At 38.1% G+C, this 19,609-nt stretch overlaps 1 protein-coding gene across 1 annotated transcript in view; it reads left to right on the plus strand.

Moving 5' to 3' along the window:
- ADAMTSL1 (ADAMTS like 1) overlaps positions 1 to 19,609 on the plus strand; it is a 202,462-nt gene that overhangs the window by 42,223 nt on the left and 140,630 nt on the right. Inside the window, exon 5 of the mRNA XM_026073568.1 lies at positions 16,071 to 16,197. Within this exon, the coding sequence (XP_025929353.1) occupies positions 16,071 to 16,197 (127 nt within the window). The remainder of the gene's footprint in view (positions 1 to 16,070; positions 16,198 to 19,609) is intronic.

Here is a 19,609-nt window from a genome sequence, read left to right on the forward strand (position 1 = left end):
TTTTCTTAGATATGTAAAAATGGAGAGAGACAAAATAAATTTTAATGAATAAATACAATCACTACATATTTTTGAAGATCTTCAGCATTGCTTTAAAAGTGTATCAGCTTCAGTTTCTCCCTTAATATTTTCCATGCAGCATACAAGTACTGCACATTTTTGAGGCTGGCCAACAAATAAATAAATACAAATGCTACTTTCCTCATAATGAATTAATTTTAGATTTCTGCATGTCCTGTATATAAAGCATTTCAGAGTCTTATCACAGCACAGCCCTGGCTGGCCAGTCATATCTTTATGATAGCAAAGATTCTACATTAGAAAGTTCCTAATTAGATTATGATTTGCCTAAATTATATGCCTGAGGACAGCAGCTGATTTACTGTGTATTGTAGCAGCATCTAATATCACCTAAGCGATCCCAAAAGATAAGCATTGTGAAAGTTCACAGCATTAATGGTGAACCTTCTTTAGAAGTAACATTCTCATCTGGCCTCTCTAGAGTTCTCTTAAAAGAATATGAAAAGCAGAGAAGTCTTCAGTCCCTTTTAGAACCTGAAATACAGAGAAAATTTGGTATATAACATCTGTTTGGGTAAGCTATTCCTGTAAACATAGTGAATTCTTGTAAATTTTAGAGAATGAAAACTGTGTTCTTAAAAGTTAATTCTATGTACTTGAAGTAGTAGCCACAGGCTACCACTTATCTAAAATGGTTAACACACTTTAAATGTAATGGTTATTGGTCTTAGTAGTGCCTGAGGGTTCACAGTGATCTTTGCATGTTCAATGACATTTTCATGCGAGATGACTCCAGAACTGTGTGATTCAGAGCACTGCAGCAGACAGCTGCAATAACATAAAGGTATGGAATTCTCATGGCTGTGAAAAATGGAGTCTCCTGAGCCTTGAATTCATTGGAGACTCAAAAATGATGTTATGTTTATTAACAGGTTCTTTGCAAGAAGTAATTTCAGAGATACAGAGGTATATTTTCTGGATTGTTCAGAGTAAAACCACTGTAAAGCAACCTTCAATTTGCCTTCCTAGTAGGCTTGCATTGGTCCAAATATTATTTAAACTGGGTCTTACAGAGGTGTATATAGACTGTTCTAGTATGTTCTTCTGACTATACCCCTAGGTATAAATTTCTTCTGCTCTTGTTGGCAACTGAGCAGGAAGTGAATGTGATTCAGCTAGAACATTTTATAAACCGTATAAACATGCCTATTCAGTTGTAGAGTCTGCAAAAGAATCATGAATTTGTATAGGTGATGCTAATATCAGTATATACTTACACAGAGACAATGTGTTTTTCCCAGTGGATCAGACAATTGTGTCGGTTCTCTGATCTAACCAAAGGGCCGTTTCTTAGCATATAAGATATGGGTCAGCCTGTGGGCTGTTGTTTGCCTCCAAGCTGTTCCTGAAGTTATTAATGGCAGAAATGAAGAGTTAGTTGAACTGCCTTCTGTGCACCTCACTACTCTTCCCTGATTTCTCTTCCCTGATACTCTTCCACATCTTTCACTCTCATGAGCAAATATGCATTTGTTCTCAAAATACTGTATGTGAAATGTGCAAGATCCCTCTTTTATTTTTATCCCTTAATGTTAACATTGTTGGAGTTTTAGAATTACCAGTAGCTGAGTGACATATTTATGAGCCTTTGTTTAATTAGTAGTTGTTAAGCTGAATCTTTGCTTTATGCATTGATCGCCCACTTGTTAAACACAAAATCAGCACAGGCTTCTGGCCATATTGATGAAGCAAAGACAACCTTCTGTGCTTAGAACAGCCATTTCGCTGATTTGTTAAAGAGGGTGATTAGAGGTTCTTAAGAAGATGTTTACATTATCTTTATTTACAGAGGTAGGGTATAGGAGAGGTTCTGTTGTTGCTGCTTCAGTGCTACACACATTTCATTGGAACAGGGCAGTAAACATGTTTCTGACAGTTCAGAAATCATGCAAGTTGTGTATGTCTTGCCTACCCTCAAATTACTTTATTTATTTACTATGAAAAGTAGACAACAATAGATGGGCTATATTCCACCTTTGTTCTTTGTGTAAAACACCTAAGAAATTGATGGGAATTTCACATGAACATCTATAGTAGTAGTTGTCTTCCTTACAGACAACAGAGACCTAAGAATGTCCTTACTTCATCTCTGCATTTTCTAAGTACAGTTTTAGGGCTGATGTTACACATCCTTGCACAGGGAAAACAGCCCTTGGGAATGCAGGTCTTGCAATTCTTGCAGTGTCCTAAGAAGATCTCCCTTAATGCTTAGGATTAATTTAGAAAGAGTTTTCAAAAGTGCTGAGCATTGATTTCTTTCYTTCTGGAGTTTTATCTTTGAACCCATATAGACAGAGTTTGACAAACATTATTTTTCATGAAAAACTCTTTTTATATTGCCTCCTATTTCTTCCTAATTGGCTCGTTTCTTCTAACTATTTTAAATTCCTTTCTGTATGAATTCCCGTGTTATTTCAGTCCTTTTTTCTTTCTTCTGCTTTAAAGAAGTAAAGACTACTTTTCATACGTAATCTTTGGGTCTCATTTTGAGTTCATCTTAGGGTACATTATGCCTCACTTGTATAATGCGGCTAGCTTGAACCACCATGTTGAAGTCAGCAGAACGCATTTTGGGAGAAATAAAGCTTTAATATTCCACATTAGAAAATGTTTATATAGATTTATTTAATGGTGATATACAGCACAAGGCATTTTAAAACTGCCCATTTCTAGTTTCTTTTTTTTCTGGTTTTAAATATATTCCTGTCTACTTTAAATCTATTATTGGATTTTGTGAGGGTAAAGTCGTTTCCCCATATGGTATTTGGAACTACAAAAGGGTCCATCTTAATTTTCGTGTGCCAAGGCCACATCCTGATATCACTTGCCAGTGATCCTCAGTTGCACCTGTGAAACTTAGAGAAGAAAGTGGCTATATTTTGTGGAAACAGCATTTGAGACTCAGTAATGAATTTTGGCACTAAAAGAGTTTCCTGGTCATCCTCAAATTCACTGATGACAACAACTTTAACTTTCTGTCTCCGTTTTTTAGAGCTAAAAGTGGATTGTCTGTCAGGCTGACTATCTTAAGAATATATTTCTATATGGGAAAAATTTAGATTTCAATATATGAAAAATTTCCCCTGACTGTTCAATGGTTGAGTTGAATGTAGAAGAAGGCTCTTTGTTTCAGTCGTGTTTTTCTTATAATATCTTGAATTATGCTTTTATTTAAAATCAAATTTGTCATTTTTATTCACACTTTACATCATCAGCAACAGCAGCAACAAAGAGATGGAGTCAGCTGCACTAAGCATGTGTTAGAATACTTACTTCTCCACTCTGTTTTATGCAGCTTACACCTAATGTTAAATCTCTCTTAAATGGAAACACCATCAGTGCTTTCTTTTTTTTTTCCTTTCTTTCTTTTCAGAAGAGTTAGGTCAAAATAATTGAAGATTTTGCACCTGCCCTCTCAATTTTTTGCAGGTTTAAAGGATATACTCGTGGGTTTCACCTTTTTCTCTGTGTGCACAAGCAGAAATGACTGGCTCTTCAAGGAAGAAGAATGCAAATTGCTGTCAAATGATGACAGGAACTAAACTGAGTGGCAGTAGACTTTTTCCCCCTCTAATTTCTTTCAGTTCTAATCAACTCTACTAAAACTTCTAGCAAGAGTAAAGCAGGGTGGATGTTTCCGGGCAAAAGGTGTGATAGTTCAATTGAAGTCCCTTGCTTCTAACAAGCATTTGGTCTAGTTTCTGGAGTCTCCATTTCTCAGTCATTCATGGGGTAGTCTAACAGACAGGCAACTGCAACCACCTTCTATTTTCCAAATGGCTCCCTCCTCCAAACGTTTTCTTCCGAAGATCAGTGAATTATCTGACATTCACCTGAGGAAATTTTCTGTCATATTTCCATTATCTTACATTCTGATGAAGAGCCAGCCCTATATAGTGTGATGCAAAGTCATACTGTAATTTGTTAATTGTAGGGACTTCTATTTCTGTGATCGCTAACTGATCTGTTTTGTTCTGCATTTCACCTCACGTTTTTTGTCCTCTTCTGTCTCATAAGTTTACGTGACTGTGGACTGTGCCCTTTTCTGCCATGCCACTTGTCCCTAGTTGGATATTTTCCCTTGCTTATTCATTCAAGCAGCTGCCTGTTTGTGCAGCTCTTCCTTCCCTCACAGTTTCATACTTTGTCTGGTAAATTAACCCCAACCAAGATGCAGCAGTGAAGAGAAAGGAACATGCCCTGAAAGGCCTGTGCCCCAACACCAATAATCCGTGAAATCCACTGGCACTTTTACTAATGAAAACAAAATATCTTTCCTGTTATCCATTTTTTCTAACATTTCCCTGCCACAGTCCAAAAACCTTGGATTTCTCTCTCTGTTTCTGCTGAAGGGAAAGCATTTCATTTTCATTTTTGACTTGCTCTATTTTCTTTATCTCTTTCACTTGTTCTTCCTGTTATCATAGTCATACCTGGTTCTCTGGCAATTTAATTTTTGTCTTCTGAGTGTGCATATACCAGAAATATTCCTTTATGTTAACTCTGGCAAGGAACAGCAAGAGAATCAGCTTTTGCTTTCTCAGATGAGTTATCAAAGGTTATAAGGAGGTTCTTCTGTCTCCAGTGTTAATGGAAGAATCTGCATGTTGCTGTATGGCATCAGATCAGGATGAATTTTTTTATTACTATGTTATTAAATGTGTTGCTAGACAATGTTTCCAGAAGATAGGTCCCGTCAATATCATCGCCAAGCCCTCACCTGATGTAAATGAATATTGCTTCCTTGAGGTCATATTCATGAACCAAACGCTTGCAATCTGGGTTGTTTGTTTTATTTACACATATGGAATGGCCCTCCTGTTCTGCTCTCCTAAGAATCCAGCTTCACAGAAATTGAAAAAGTTCAAACGGGGCAGTTTCCCTGTCCATGGGTAGTCCTTCAGAACTCACTGCCTCCCCCCTATTCACACAGACATGCACTCTTTTCACTTACCTTTCTTGATTTTTTGATGGAGAGAATAGAAGTTTGTAATGCAAGCCATGGTGAAGCATGTAATCTGGGGTCTTGCTTTAAACATTTTGGCCACAGCTCAGGATAACAGTATCGCTTCTGTGTGAAAAATCATGACCACCACCACAAAGCTTACAGCATTTTCATATTAGAAAGTTCAACTTTGAAAATGTGTATAACCAGAACACTTCATATTGGCTAATAAAAAAGAAAAAAAATGTAGCAATTATCTCTGAAAGACAGTGTAAATGTGCTTGCAAAAAATTTTTTAAAAGAATGCTATGAATAGTTGTAGCATTTAGTGGAATGGTGCCTGCTAAAGAGTCAGTAGGAGTCATACTAGCCCAAGAAACTGATGAGATGTGTGCTTGGGATGTGGCAAACACTGACTGGATTCATATACATGCAGGCAGGTAAGAGCTACTGATTCCTTTAAAATTCTCCAAGGAATCAAGATAAAAGAGGCTAAGGTTTGCCTTCAGTTACTTCAGTATGAACCTGGAATAATTCTATAGTCTAAGATTGTCTTGCTGTTGATGATTCAATGCTGATGCTAATAGTCTCATTGTTATTATTATTATTAATATTAAGAAATATGAAATTACTTCATATTTATGCTGGAATAAGAGAATGAACCATATTATAGCTCTAAGAGCAGGATTAGACCCAACAATTAAAAAAATGGTCATTTCTAAAAGCAGGTCTTCAGGAAAGTTTGTTAGTTACTGAAAAAAAGATTGTCCAGCTGGAAAGAGTGGGTTTTTTTCTCCTTCCAGAACTGCCAAGCTTTCTCCACTACATTCTTCCCATTTTGCAGACTGTCAGTTAAAGAATGCTGCATCCCAAAAATGTTTGTCTTAGTGTCTAGTATTTATGATGGTATTAAACTGTTAATTAACCTTTTCTGATTTATTAATTCCTAATACTTTCTCCCACGGTGGATACATTTAGCTGCACAGTGAATTTGAGTTAGCTGACAATAAACTTACTTTCCTTAGTTGCCTCTCACAGACTGTAAAAATTACCTTTAACAAAAGTAGTCAGTGGAACCCAGGGTGTTACGGACACAGGTTGAAAACCACTGACTTTAAAAAAACACTTAAAAGGTGATTTAATAAAGTGTTAAGACATAAAATAACAAAAGGCATTGTGCTCTTTTGAAGTCAGGATCACAATGGAATTCTGGCAAGGAAAATTCAATTGTATTTCCAAAGCCATAGTTCACCTCAAACTGAGGCGTCGGATACACTGGGTTACGAATATTTTGCCAGAAATTTATTGTGTAAAGTTCCATACTGCTTCTTCACAAATAAAAGCCATTTGTATTAAGTATTAGCATTAAATACTAGTGCTTACTATTTTGACATTCCTTATTTGTCCAAATCTGATGATAAAAAATCTGTTATAGGTGAAGTAATTGACAGTAATTGTGATTCAACAAAGAATTTGAGACTCGCTAACTCTAAAAATATTTTTAATATAAGTGAAAAATGACCTTTTGTATGATGATATACTGTTTTGTTTGGTAAGGTTTGGGGACTTAATAGATGAGTTAATAACATTTACATACAAAAGTGTGAGAAATGTGAATGTCTGTGATTATAAAGGAGTTTGAAAGTACAGGCTTGGTCTTTTCTCATACCCTACCTTGCAGACTTTTCCACAGTGAAGATATTGTTAATTAAATATTTTTCTTCACTGTATTTCTACATTTACACTATATTTACTACATTATTATGTCCTACTTATATACAAACTTATATGTGTATACATATACATACGTGTATATTTATAATCTGTTTTATCATGGGCAGGGGTTGCACTGACTGGTGCTTAATCTCCGAACCAAACAGTAGCTACTGTTCTTTTTTTACAGAGGTGATCATACTATATGGCTTGTCCATCTTTTCARTAATCATGATTTAAGGATGGACAGTTTCTCTTTGTCCCATATACCTCACCTACAGAGTCTTATTGCACTAATCCTTTTTTGTGTCCAGCTCAGCCCAAAAGATAATCAGGATAACAGCATCACTTGAACACTTTTATGTTTGGTGAGTGGATATTGTAATCATTAGTACAATAAACCTGCTTGTTACAGTTAAAACATGTATTTTAAAGAACGTTGATTAGGTGGTCACATCAGCAGACTCTTGAAGGTTCACAAAGCTGCCTCTGGCCCCAGCTGTCCCTGTGGGCTGTTGCTGCTCACTCCTTTGTTTGGGACCAGATCCCTTTGCACACTGTCCACAGGCGCTCCAGGCCAACTTCCTGGGCTGAGAATGGAAAAGGCCATGACTCTTTCTGCCCTGACTGAAGCCTTGGAAGAAAATGGCCTTCATTTTTCTATCCTACAAACCTCATTGCTGAAACTGTAGTGACTATTCTCACACATGCTTGCTACCACTAGCAGTAGGGATAATTTGCAGACTTTGACAAAGTTCCATTTTTCTGAACTTTAATTTGGCATATTATCTATTCAGTGAGAGTAATTTCCAGCACCAGATTTTTACCTGTGTTGCTGCTTTCCATTCATACAAGAGAACTAAACGAGCTCCTCATTTACTTGTTTAGTGGCAAAGTAGGAAGGAACAGCCTCTGTTTGGCTAATTCTTTACAAACAGGTATCATTTGTGTTTCAACGACTGTGTATTCATTCTGGGGGGCATTCACTCCCCCATGACAGCTTCTACTAGTGATCTTTTTCTTTTGTCAAGGCTATGACAGAAGTCAGGTTGAAATAAAGGAAAGCACTGAAGAAAAAAAAGTCTAGGTATTTACATATTGCTGAGGTTTCAGTCTTCTGTAGTTCAGCTACTTCTGCTTCCTGTTTAGAGTTTGATTGTTTTTTTGTGAGCTGGAAACACCAGAAATAAAATGCTAGTATCTAGACATGACAGTGACTATCCTCCCCCTCACATGTAGAAAGCATTATAACAGGATTGGTTCTAAGTTATTTTTTAGTTTAGCCCAGCCTTCTAGCATAATGATTGTAATTATTTTGCTGTTCTTGAAATCTGCACTAAGCTCCTGGGCCTGAACGTTCAAGAAGAATCCTTTTTTTTAGAGTGTATTGAAACCAAGATGCCCTTTAGGGAGAAAGTGTTTCAGAAAGTATTGAATTCTTGATTTCTGCTGATCAGGTGCTTTTGAAGTGTGTCAGAACATTGAAGTCACCAATTGTTGTTTGAACTTTTTGTCTAATATTCTCAATCCTCATCTGCTTCTGTTCATAGTGATCTCTCGTGTGGTTAGTGAGTCTTAATTTTGTTTTTGTTGTTAACGGATATCACTGTTCTGCTAAGAAATAAGTAGCTTTTTGCACAGCATAGCAAGGTTCCAGAACACAAAAAGAAATGGGATAGAAAATCTAATGACTTCATAAATGTAATATCCAAATGCTTAAATTACTATCACTGTGCTAGATAACAACATTTTTGTGGCAGAGAGTGATAAGGAAATGGTGATATGTTTATTGTGTGAAAGAAGCCACATTTGCACTATTAGGCCTTCACTCCCCAGCCCTGAGCTATCAGTTTTCTATTTTATGGTCCAGTGGAGATTGGCATCACTGTGGAGACAACATGTTCTGGTCTTTCAGCAGAAGCAGTATCTGCTGTTACTCCCAAGTAGACATCCTGTCTGCTGTGGGTAGTGTCATTGGTGAATGCCAGCAGCACAGTGAGTGCCTCACTTTGCTGKGGGAAGCACATTTTGATTTGTGTGTTTAGCAAAAAAGAAATTAAAAAGTATGATTTGGAGACTCTGGAGAGTTACTGGCCCTAAACTGTTCTGCTGTGGTTATCAGGAAGTCAGCTGAGTCCATGTGACTCCTTACTGCAACGAAAAACCTGAGGTGTGTAAAGAATGCTGTCAGATTGTGGAGTGGCTCAAAGGGTTTAGCGCTATGTGAATATGTCAAGATGTCTGTGCTGGGTGGCAGTTTTGAGAGTCCTCACAGAAACAGACCTGTGGTTCACACTGAAGATCATAGCAAGGTTTCCATTTACTGTGAGGTTTTAGGATGGGAGCCATAGTCATTTTAAGTCATTTCCTCTCTCATCCCGCTATCTTCTTGTAGACCCCATGCGCACTCATTTTCTTACTCCCTGGAGGGTAGTTTGGAATACCATATTTCTAAGCGAATGTTGGCCAAGGAGTTTCATCAGTGGCTCAGGGAACTTCATCTCTCTTAAGTGTTAAGGATCACCATTATCCAGGCTGTTAGAGGACTGGCTCCAATCAGCAAAAGAGGCCTGTCTGCGAGTAGGAAGTTTGTATATAGAGCAGAAGAGAGGTCTGTGTGGTGAGATCAAGTATGCCAAGAAGTCACCAGAACTGACAAAGGATCATAGTCAAATGTAATGTGTCATGAGGGGAAATTAAAGGCTGTTACAATCTGGTGCTTCACAGGCTAGGAAAAGAGAGTGGATACAGAGGGCAGACTTCACAGAATTTTCTTTCAGTTTCTCAAGCATATTGTTCTGAGAATGCTGAAGGAGAGTTGCCTTGGTGAGTTTTGTCTTATCCTGGCCTTTGCAATGATCTTTTGTTGGAGTATTTTCACACACTTTTGCAAAATTTTGCAAAAATTTCCCCTGGAAAAGCAGAATAAGTTGTCTGTCCAGAAGATATATGGGACTCTTCTGGAGAAAATCAACTATTTCAATAATAACCTGCTATAGAGCACTGCCTAGAAAAGTTAAGATTTTCTGTTCTCATTCATCAATGGTAGCACAAGCATGAAGGAACAAAGCAGAAACTCATTCTTACTCTTCCAGAATATAGGCACATGAACCAAACGCCAGCAAAATAAAGAAAAGTATGAATTAAATAGATAAGGGAAGATGAAAAATCACAAAAAACTCTCTTATTCTGTGGCAGATTTCCTCTTGTCTTATGTCTACAAACTGTTGGAACTGAATTCTGTTTATATATTGCTTCTTACAGAACGGCAGCCTCTGGATTTCTGTATCATCAGAGGATGAACTAGATACAGCTTTGTTTCCAGATCTGTGGACTCTCTTATGTGGGCCAACTCATTGGTTATTATTTAGGAAGATTGCTTCTAATGAAATTTGCCTATAAGGATGGGAGTTGCCTTTTTCCTGCATCCAGGATTTTGATGTATCTATAAATCCTCATTTAGAAGTTGCAGCTTTTAAATTAATTTAATTACCTCTTTTTAAATCAAGGGTGATTACAAAATGAGGTTACGTTTATTCTTTTCCCTGAGGGAAGCACAAGAAATAGGAATTCCTATTGAATTCATCTGCTGCTAGGTGTTTGCTGTTTGTGTCTAAGGTTTTGGCTGAAGCGTTGACTCAGGATATTGTATCAGGCTTGCTGGTAGGCTGAGGCTCCAGAGGGGCTGTGGTCTGGGTTTAAAAATCTTAATAGTAGAGAAGCCTGGCTAAGCCTCGAATCTTAGACTGCTGGAGGCAGATATGAAACAGGTTCTGCAAATCAGTTGAAGGAGATCAGTGACAGATAATGCAGCAGACAACATTTAATTACAGAGATGGCCAGCCACATGCTTAGCATGTTGGATGGTGGCTCAAAGTCACTGAAGTAAGTAGTTAGTATTAACAATTTGGCTACTGTTCAGTGACTAAAGTCTGTTTACACTTCCTGAACAGTTGCAAGTTGTGCTTGACTCCAGTGCTGAGTACATTAATTGCATGTGTCGCTGCACCTGTTTTTACCAGCATTGCTACAAATCACCTAGCCATTGTAAAAATGATCTTACAGTCTTCAATTTTAGTTGCTGTTTGTCATGGAGCTGCACTTAAATTCCCAGGGATGTAGGAGGATCACACCTGGTGCTTGGTGTTGCACAGGACAGGATAATGTTAGGTCTGCAGTCAGGCTGTGCTAGATAAATGCTGAGGCTGCAGCTGTCAGTGTAAAATGTCAGTGAACTGAATGGCGGATACTGTCTACCAGGGGCTGCAAGTCCCTGTAGCAGAGACACCAGCCAGATTCCAGTTTGCTGTACGGCTTGTTCTCTCCACAGTAATTTAAAGGGCACAGCAGCTCTTCATCCTGATTGTAAAACATAATTTTGGACCCAGCTGAAACAGGGCTTGGATCCAAAACTTGCTTCAGCTGAGCACTGACAATCTACTTAAGTCCCAGATTGAGCCCCACATTAGCATCCATCTGAAGGGTGACTTTGTTTTTCTCGGGTTCTCAGAACTATTTGTATCTGAACTGCAGACATGACCTTTGAAAAATAGAGAGATTTATTTATAATTGGCTAAATTTGCAAGCTTGCTTTATTACATTATTTCCTGCCCAGGGTTTCTTAATACTGAATAGAAATGATTATGAAAACTTCTTACTTCAGGGCATTTCCAGGCAAGCAGGGCTGAAGCAGAACCTGTCATTGCTGGTCCAGTTTTATTTCTGGAAAAATCTGCTAAACTGAGCCAGAGTTCAAGTCCACAAGGGGACTGCATACATGCATAACATTCATGCATGCACTTTGTTAGCTCCAACTCCTGCTGATGGACTTTCAGCCTGATACCTTTAAACTATACATAAGCAGTTGTTCTGCTAACTCTATGACTTTCCTTCTTGCAGCATCTTGTAAAAAGTATTTTTATGTATGTATCTCAGTGTCAGGAATATCCCTATTTTTCTGTTTTGCCAACTCACTTCATGTTAATGGAGAAAAACTGAGAGTGGAGGAGGATGAAACTCAGCATGAAGTGTGGGACTTCAGCCTAAAATGTAATATGGAATCTTTACCTCTGAGCAGAACCGTTGTATCTCATGCCAGAAAACAATACAGGCTTGGCCAGCTAGGGATTAGCTGTTATTATTCTGGCTTTTTGTTGCTAACATTTTCTTCACTAAGCCTATAAGGAGCATAAAAAGGAAGCCCAGTTAAGGATGAACACTGTTACAGGGTGAGATGGGAAAGAACTGGGCAGGGAGCTGATACTGACCTAACTGATGATTTCCTCATTTTGGTGCTGCATGGCTGACATCTTCCATATACTGTACAAAGCCTGAGAGATCTCACAGCTCTGCATGATTTACCTCTACTGCTATAAGATATTTAACTACTATAGCAATGAACTTCGTAAGAATACCTTTAAAAGTATGTAGGAGCTTCATCCAAAGCCTTTTGAAGATATAAGTACATGTTCTTGATTTTAATGAGGTTTGGTTTAAACTGTCAGGGAACTGAATGGAGCCACTTCTGACATTTTGTACTGTCTGCAGCTCAAGTCTCTGAACACGCTTCAGCAATTTGAAACTCCAAGGATTTCAGTGTGGAAAATCTGTGCTTCATTACCCTGCTTTAAGCAAAGGGAGCTTACTGTATACTAGAAATGCATATGAAAACTGCTTACTTCAGATCATTTCCAGGCACAACCTGTCTCAACGATTAATTTTTGTTCCTGGTGGGGGCTTTCTTCCCAGCCCTTTATGAACTGAAAAAGATTTCATCTGCCTAAACGCCCCAGGATATATTGAGAAGAAGCCTAGAATGCACTAAAAAAGGAAGATTCTATCTCATAGAAACTCCAAAATTTCAACATTGTTTCTAGTTTCAAACTGAGATGAAAAGTTGACATTTCAAAGCTTTTCAGAGAGTGAAATATTCTCCAGACCTTTGATTCACAAATGTTAATGTCAAACTCTGTCCACTGAACCACTGTTCTGAGTTATAGATTAGTGCCCCTATTCACTCCTTTCCTTAACAGTCTGGTCCAACAGTATCTTCCTCAGTGTTTATTTTGATGATGAGTCCTCAGCCAGCCCTAGTCAGATCAAGATGTCCATAGGTCAGTGTTGCAGCAGGCTATTTTATCTCTGCAGCCTAAGCCTCCTTTTCCTGTGTGTTGCATCTTGGTCATCCCCTGCTAACTGCCATTCCAAAAATTCCTCTCGAGGTTTTGTATATTTTATGGGTGGATGCTTAAAGAGAGAATTCTGTATTCCTTGTTAACTCTCTGTAGATTTCTGCAGGGATAGTGATACAAGTGTGGAAAATACTTGGAAAACTGTTCTGAACCGTACCTTTTTTTATAGTGCATTTTCTGCAACCTTGTAAGAAAGTGAAAATAATGTTATGGAAATCACATATTCTCATCCCAATTCAACCAAACCTAAGTTTCTTCTGCTCATGGAGAGAAGAATGATTATTCTGCTGATGAACTGTGATTTTTTTCAAGAGCCCTTTAATATTTCCTTGTCTGACCTTTTGCTTTCATAAGAGCCTAACTGCTTTCATGTAAAAGCTACTAAAAAGTAATATAATAGATTTTGAGGAGTGTTTTTCATTTTAAGGCATCAGCGGCTCTACTGCAAACACTACCGACATGAGAGATGGAAGATGGAAACAACAGCTGTGTAACACACAGATAGACTTAGCTGTTTTTCCAGGGTTTTCCGAAGGAGTAAAAGATGAAACAGTGGAGAAGTTTTGAAGTGAGTTTGGGAAAATTTATTTCAGCCATTAGTTCAGTTCAATTCATAAGAGAATTTAAGCAGACCAGTAAATTTAAAACACATATATGGTACTGTATACAGTACCGTATAACTGTACTGTATACAGTACCATATAATTTTAACTGTTCATGAGAGGTCTCCATTTTTTTTGTCTCCAGTTTTTTATGCCATGTACAGGCAATAGCTATCCTTCTCAAAAACAGCAGTGAGTCTCAATATAGCTTCCTTTCACACCTGAAATTTTCTTGCCAGTTTCCTCTACAAGTTGTGACCTAGCCCAAGATTGCTCAATTTAAAAATTGACTTTAATCAGAGTGGAGCCCATGGCAATATGAAAGCTGATGATTCACATGGTTAGAAAGACTTTAAAGTAGTAAAGGCTGATTTTGAAATTGGTTGGCTCATACCTGGATTTCAAGTCCAGCCTTTTCACATGTGAGGAGTTCACATGTTCTTTCCAAAAGAGGTGAATGTATGCAGTTTTCCATTCCATTATAAAGTGAACCTTTGAATGAATAGAGATTATGTTATGCGCAGAAAGGAATTCCAATCCTTTCTCTGACATCAGGAGTCTGTCAGGATCCTTTTCATCATATGTGCTTGTGAGCTGTAATGCACATGACATGGATTCATCTGATTTGTAGTCATTGTATCACGCAGTTTTCAGATCAAGCATGGGATTCTTTTAGATCTTGTCTACACAGAGACATTCTCTAAAGTTAAAGCAAATCAGTCTGCTTATATTGAAGCTAGTTAAGCCCCTGTATGGATGTTCTTATTCAGAAATAACACGGATCTAAATTTAATATGGTACCACTGACAGGATTCATAAATCTTTACTTGGGAGCTCTCTATGGAGTAGTCATAGTCAAGATAATCTTCACTTTTTCATTCAGTTATTTAACCATTATTTGTCTTGGTGGCTCTAATGTGATGAAATGTCTCTTGCAGTCTTGCCATGACCACATTTTTAGGGAAATTTATCATTTTGGGTGAAATATTACTCCGTAGCCTTCATTAGTTCTCATGGAGTCATTGCAAAATGTTGGAGAAGCCTATGAGACTGATCCAGATCTGACCTAGCAGAAATGGGTGAAGTCAAAGAAATTTGGTGACAGCTTTCATCAAACCTGAGTCTAACCTATTCTGTTTTAAATTAAATTAGCTATGATATCAATATTAGAGATAACCAAATAACTGTTATTATGTCACTAATAAAATAGTAGTGTTGGTAATGGGAATTAAACTGCTACAAGTAAATAAAGAGTATTAATCAATGCCTACATTTTCACAGGAAAATACAGAGGAATTGTCAAACCATAAGTACATCTTGCCCTATCAGAAGTCTGAAATTATGTACATAAATATTTGCACATAGAAGACATACAAGTCCAAAAGTTTGTTTAAGTGTTCAAGTCACACATCCAGCTTTTATGAGCCTGGTTGATAAGTACTTTCATCCTGCCCTATGTGCTGTATCACTTTTTAAGACTCATCTCTGTGATTTTAATTTAAGCTCACAGATTCAGGAAAATTTAGAGCTGAAATAAGCACTTTATTCAAAATTCTCTATGTTTGTATGTACTCTGTACTTGGCTAAGAGTCCTAGCACAAACTCTTTAGAAGCAGAATTTATACACAAATCTTTTTTTCACTGCTTGCTTTGCAAGCCAGAATGCTAGAAAGCCTTTCATTTTCTAACATGCATAAAGATAATTATAACACTGATTGGACTTGCTTAATTTCTTGTGTTTAAATTATTTGTGTATAAAATTCATAACTTGGGTCCAGAATTCAAAGTTCAAAGAAAAGGCCTATATTAGTACTGTACTGAATAAATTTATATTCCATTGATTCTCCTGGCAACTATAGGTTGTTTGTGAACTTAAAATTCAAGTTTATATTCAATTTTTAACATTTTGAACAAAAAAAATTGCCCATAAGCATAAAGCCAGTTTCAGAGCATGGAATTGCACTCCTGACTCTCAGGTTTTTTGTTTTAAACATTTCCTCCTTCTTTATCAGACCTTTAACAATATCTGAACACAGGCTTTGATTGTGTGGGGTGGGATTATTGTCAAACGTAATTAAAACCACATGGGTTTCCCAAGTCCCTGGTAGGTAAGACTTTCCTGAGATCACAGCCGTATTCCTTGTCTGTCTGTACTGCTCTTTGCTTTTATCTGTCTGATGCCTGACTGTCTGTCTTCCTATCTATTTCAGGCATTTTTTTTGTGAAACTCGAAGTATAATTTCTCGTAGGACTCTGATCAAGAAATATTCACAATAGCCCAAAAAAAAAACCCTCCAACAATACTCTTTTCTTTCTGTGGACTGCAAAAGCCATTGAGTACTAACCTGCTCACTATCTCAAGTCTAAATTCAGTTCAAATTCCCAGCCAGATTTATTCAGCCTCTTTCATTGCTAACATGCTTTATGGCCCTCTAGAGATGATGTGAGAGAAATTTGGCAGTAATTAGTTGCAGAGATGGTTCAAGCAGTTATTCAGTAGGTGCTCATGTTGAACTGCACATCTTTCTTTCTTGCCAGATTGTTGGCTGTGACCGCCAGCTGGGAAGCACTGTCAAAGAAGATAATTGTGGGGTCTGCAATGGCGATGGGTCCACCTGCCGGCTCGTTCGAGGCCAGTATAAGTCCCAGCTCTCAGCAAGTAAACGTAAGCTGTCCATTTTCCATCGTGGAGGGGTAGCACTTGTAACTGATAGAGATTATGATATCACAGGGCCGTTGGTGGGTAAAGTGCCATCTTCCCCTCTTAGCACAATATTTCATTTCTTGTCAGGTAGATTTCTTCCCATTCTTTCTTGTGCAGTCAGTTGAACAAATACAGTCAAGTGAATCCTCCCATCGTTTCTTCCCTTTTAGGTTAAATCAGGCTTGCACAGACTATGTCTCTGGCTTTGAGGGCAGACAGAGAAACGCAGGGTGTTGTCACCCAGTATATCCCCCCACTTTGAGCTAACTGGCCAGTTGGGAAGAGCTGGGAGATGAGAAGAGCATTGACTGTACCTATGCTACTCAGGCTAGGTTAGCTAGCTAGGCGTATGATCCAATCCATGCTGCACTGAAAACTGAGTAGTTTTTATGCTGCCCCCAGCGCACAGAGGAGCAATTGGGAGGAATTTTGGCACTGTCCTGGCACAGTGCTCCTTCCCAGAGCTGTGCCTGCGGTGGCACTAGGTGCTGAGCTGATTGCACTCTCAGCTTGGTGACTCAGTCCTGACCTCCAGGTCATTCCTACATGGTAACTACAGACAGATGTGTGCTTTCTGGCACACTCCCTGAGCAAGTTTTAAGTCAGTTTCAACCTGAAAGCTGTACAGTAACATCGTTGTGGCACAGTGACTGGGTTAGTTTAGCCTTACTCTGAGGTAGACTTGTTAGCCGGGTTGCAGCACCATGGGTGGAGCTATGACAGTTTTGGAATCGAAATAGGGCATGTCTGGCCAGTCTGAAGGATGGGCAAAAGTCTGTGGGTCCACACCCTTGTGTAGACATACCTAAGGAACCATGCGTGTTACCCTACAAACCTGCCCCCAGCTCTACTCAGTTGCAGTAGAATTTAATCACACAAGATCTACCATTTTTGAGCATCTTTTCAATGGCAAATGGTACATGACCTAAAAGTTTCTAATGACAGTGTGGTATCTGCTGAGGAGTGTGTGTGTACGCTTGTGGATTTATATCTAGACAACATTCAGTTTCTGTGAGGGGCAGAGAGGTGCTTTTTACAGAGTCCTCTCTCTCTTGTCAAAGAGGAAGAAGGAAGATCCTCTTCTGTAGGGAGGAAGGAAAGGAATAATCCTCATATGAGTTTCACTACTGAGGCAGACATGCATGTTACAGAGCACAGGAAATAATTCACAAAGATTGGGAATGGAATTTCACCTCACTGTTACCATAGCTCCAATGTTCATGAACAGATTCAGAAACCTCCAGGCTGCTTGAGACTTGATATTATTTGTGAATTTTTTTGGCAGATGTCTTTTCCTGTAGGAATAATTTATTGTTTTTCAGTTCTATTGTGGTAAAATGTTATTCCTCTCTTTTCTACTGAGGATCAAGGCACTAATATGTTAGGCACAGTACTAATATGCTACTAAAATGCAGTTCTTACTCCCAGTGGTTTACTATTAAATATAGAATAAAGAATATAGACAGAAGAGCAGATTGCAGAAAGCATAGTCTTAGAGGGAGACAAATGTGAAAAGAATGTTAGAGAACAAATTGTTCAGACACATTTGCTTGCAAATAGTTGTTTTACAGAACTGATGATGATAATCAAATTTTATAAGCATTCTTTATAAGTCATTTGGCAGTATATCTTTCTCCAGCTTTAGAAATACATTTTGTTATGCAACACAGAATGAATTTTGATTATAGTAAAAATGTATGCTTCTTCAAATTGACTTTTCACAAATGTAATGCCATCATTGCTTCACATTCACATGTGAATTAGTGTGCATATTTTATGAGGGTTCACTTGCAAACATATGTACTACCTATGAGGGATTAAAATGCTGAAGAGTTTTGAAAAATCCACCCTGTGTTTATTTTCTGCCTTATCCTCCTCAGCACAACTTAAGTATATGTCATGTTAATATTTTGGTCTGTCTCTTAACATCTTGCTTTTTTGCCACTGTAAATGTAGCTACATAAACATTTCTGTGATCAGGAACCTGATTTAGTTCCTCAGATGACTGTACTACATTTAGCAAGTCAATAGCTTAATTCCAGATGATCTCTTTAAAAGAATCTCTTTTCATTAATAATAGTGTCTAATTCTTCCTCAGTATGAAGGAGATAATAAAAGTGTATGTGAGCTATACTGCTATATAACATAAGAAAAATCAGAATGAACATATGCAGTGACTTGTCATGAACAGAAGTTTTCTGTGGGTCTGGGATTTTTATTTCCCTAACACAGCAGAGCATTCGATTTTTAGTACTGTGCTAGGGGAACCAGGCAGTGACCTTTATTGCAGTGCTGTCCCAAAACTTTCTGGAAGTTGTTTATTATCTCAAAACCAGCCCAGACATAGTGTTGAGCTCATCATATTGAATTCATTTTTCCTTGGTGCTCATATCCAGTTCCCTTCTCTCTGCTGTTTACACCATGCAGAGATGTAGGAGAAGGACAATACTAGAAAGAAATTCACAGAGCTTTTAAACAGTTAGCGCTTGCCACAGAAAGAGCTTCCTCAGTGTTTATAGGGATAGTATACATCTCCCGGAGGCCTCAGAAATGGAAGCACGGCAGGGCAGGAGGCAATGTGTCCTTGAATTCTCTCTTACGTTTTGTGAAAAAGGAAACACCTGTGTCTATGCTCTATTTTCTATTAAAAATTTAAAATAGTGGTACAAAAGACTTCCTTCCAGAAATATCCTTTGCTCTTAGTCCTGAGCTTGGGTAGGTCAGTCTTTCTGACTTTTCATAAAGTGATTTTTTTTTAATAATACCTCTATTTAGAAAGAATGTAGATGGACTGCAGAGATTAATTTAACCTGGCTTCTTTGTATTCACCAAATACTTAGAGAACTGCTCTGTTAAAGCGGTGGATGAATTCTGCTGACCACTTTATGCAAAGTTAAGGCTGCTAGTATCTCTCTAAAAGGGAATATGACATCTACTAGTGAATGATTTATGTCTGAATAGATTACTGTAAAAGCAAATGATAGAAATTGCTATCCTGAAGATACCTATCTGATAGATATCTGTCTGATTGCTCTTGCCATTGATGCCAAAATAGATGCAGTTCCTGATTTCAGTTTAATATCAATAGTAATGGGTAAATAGAAGCAACTCAGTTTTTCATCATGGGAATTGATGGTTGGACTGTATAGACATTGCATCAGAATCCAGAACCAGAAGAAATTGCTCTCTCTGATACAAGTACCTGACATACAAACTTCGGCTAGGTGCTTTCATCTTTTCCACAGTCTTGGTCCACTGTCCTCCCAGTTATCTGGGACTCCCTCCCCTCCCTCTCTATGCATCTTCTCTGGAGAAAAACAACTGCCTGTGAACCACTTTGCACCTTTTCTTCAGACCACCCCAGGGGGCTGCT

This window comes from Apteryx rowi, unplaced genomic scaffold, assembly GCF_003343035.1.
Source record: "Apteryx rowi isolate R43461 unplaced genomic scaffold, aptRow1 scaffold_37, whole genome shotgun sequence".
In the NCBI taxonomy this organism is placed as follows: domain Eukaryota; kingdom Metazoa; phylum Chordata; class Aves; order Apterygiformes; family Apterygidae; genus Apteryx; species Apteryx rowi.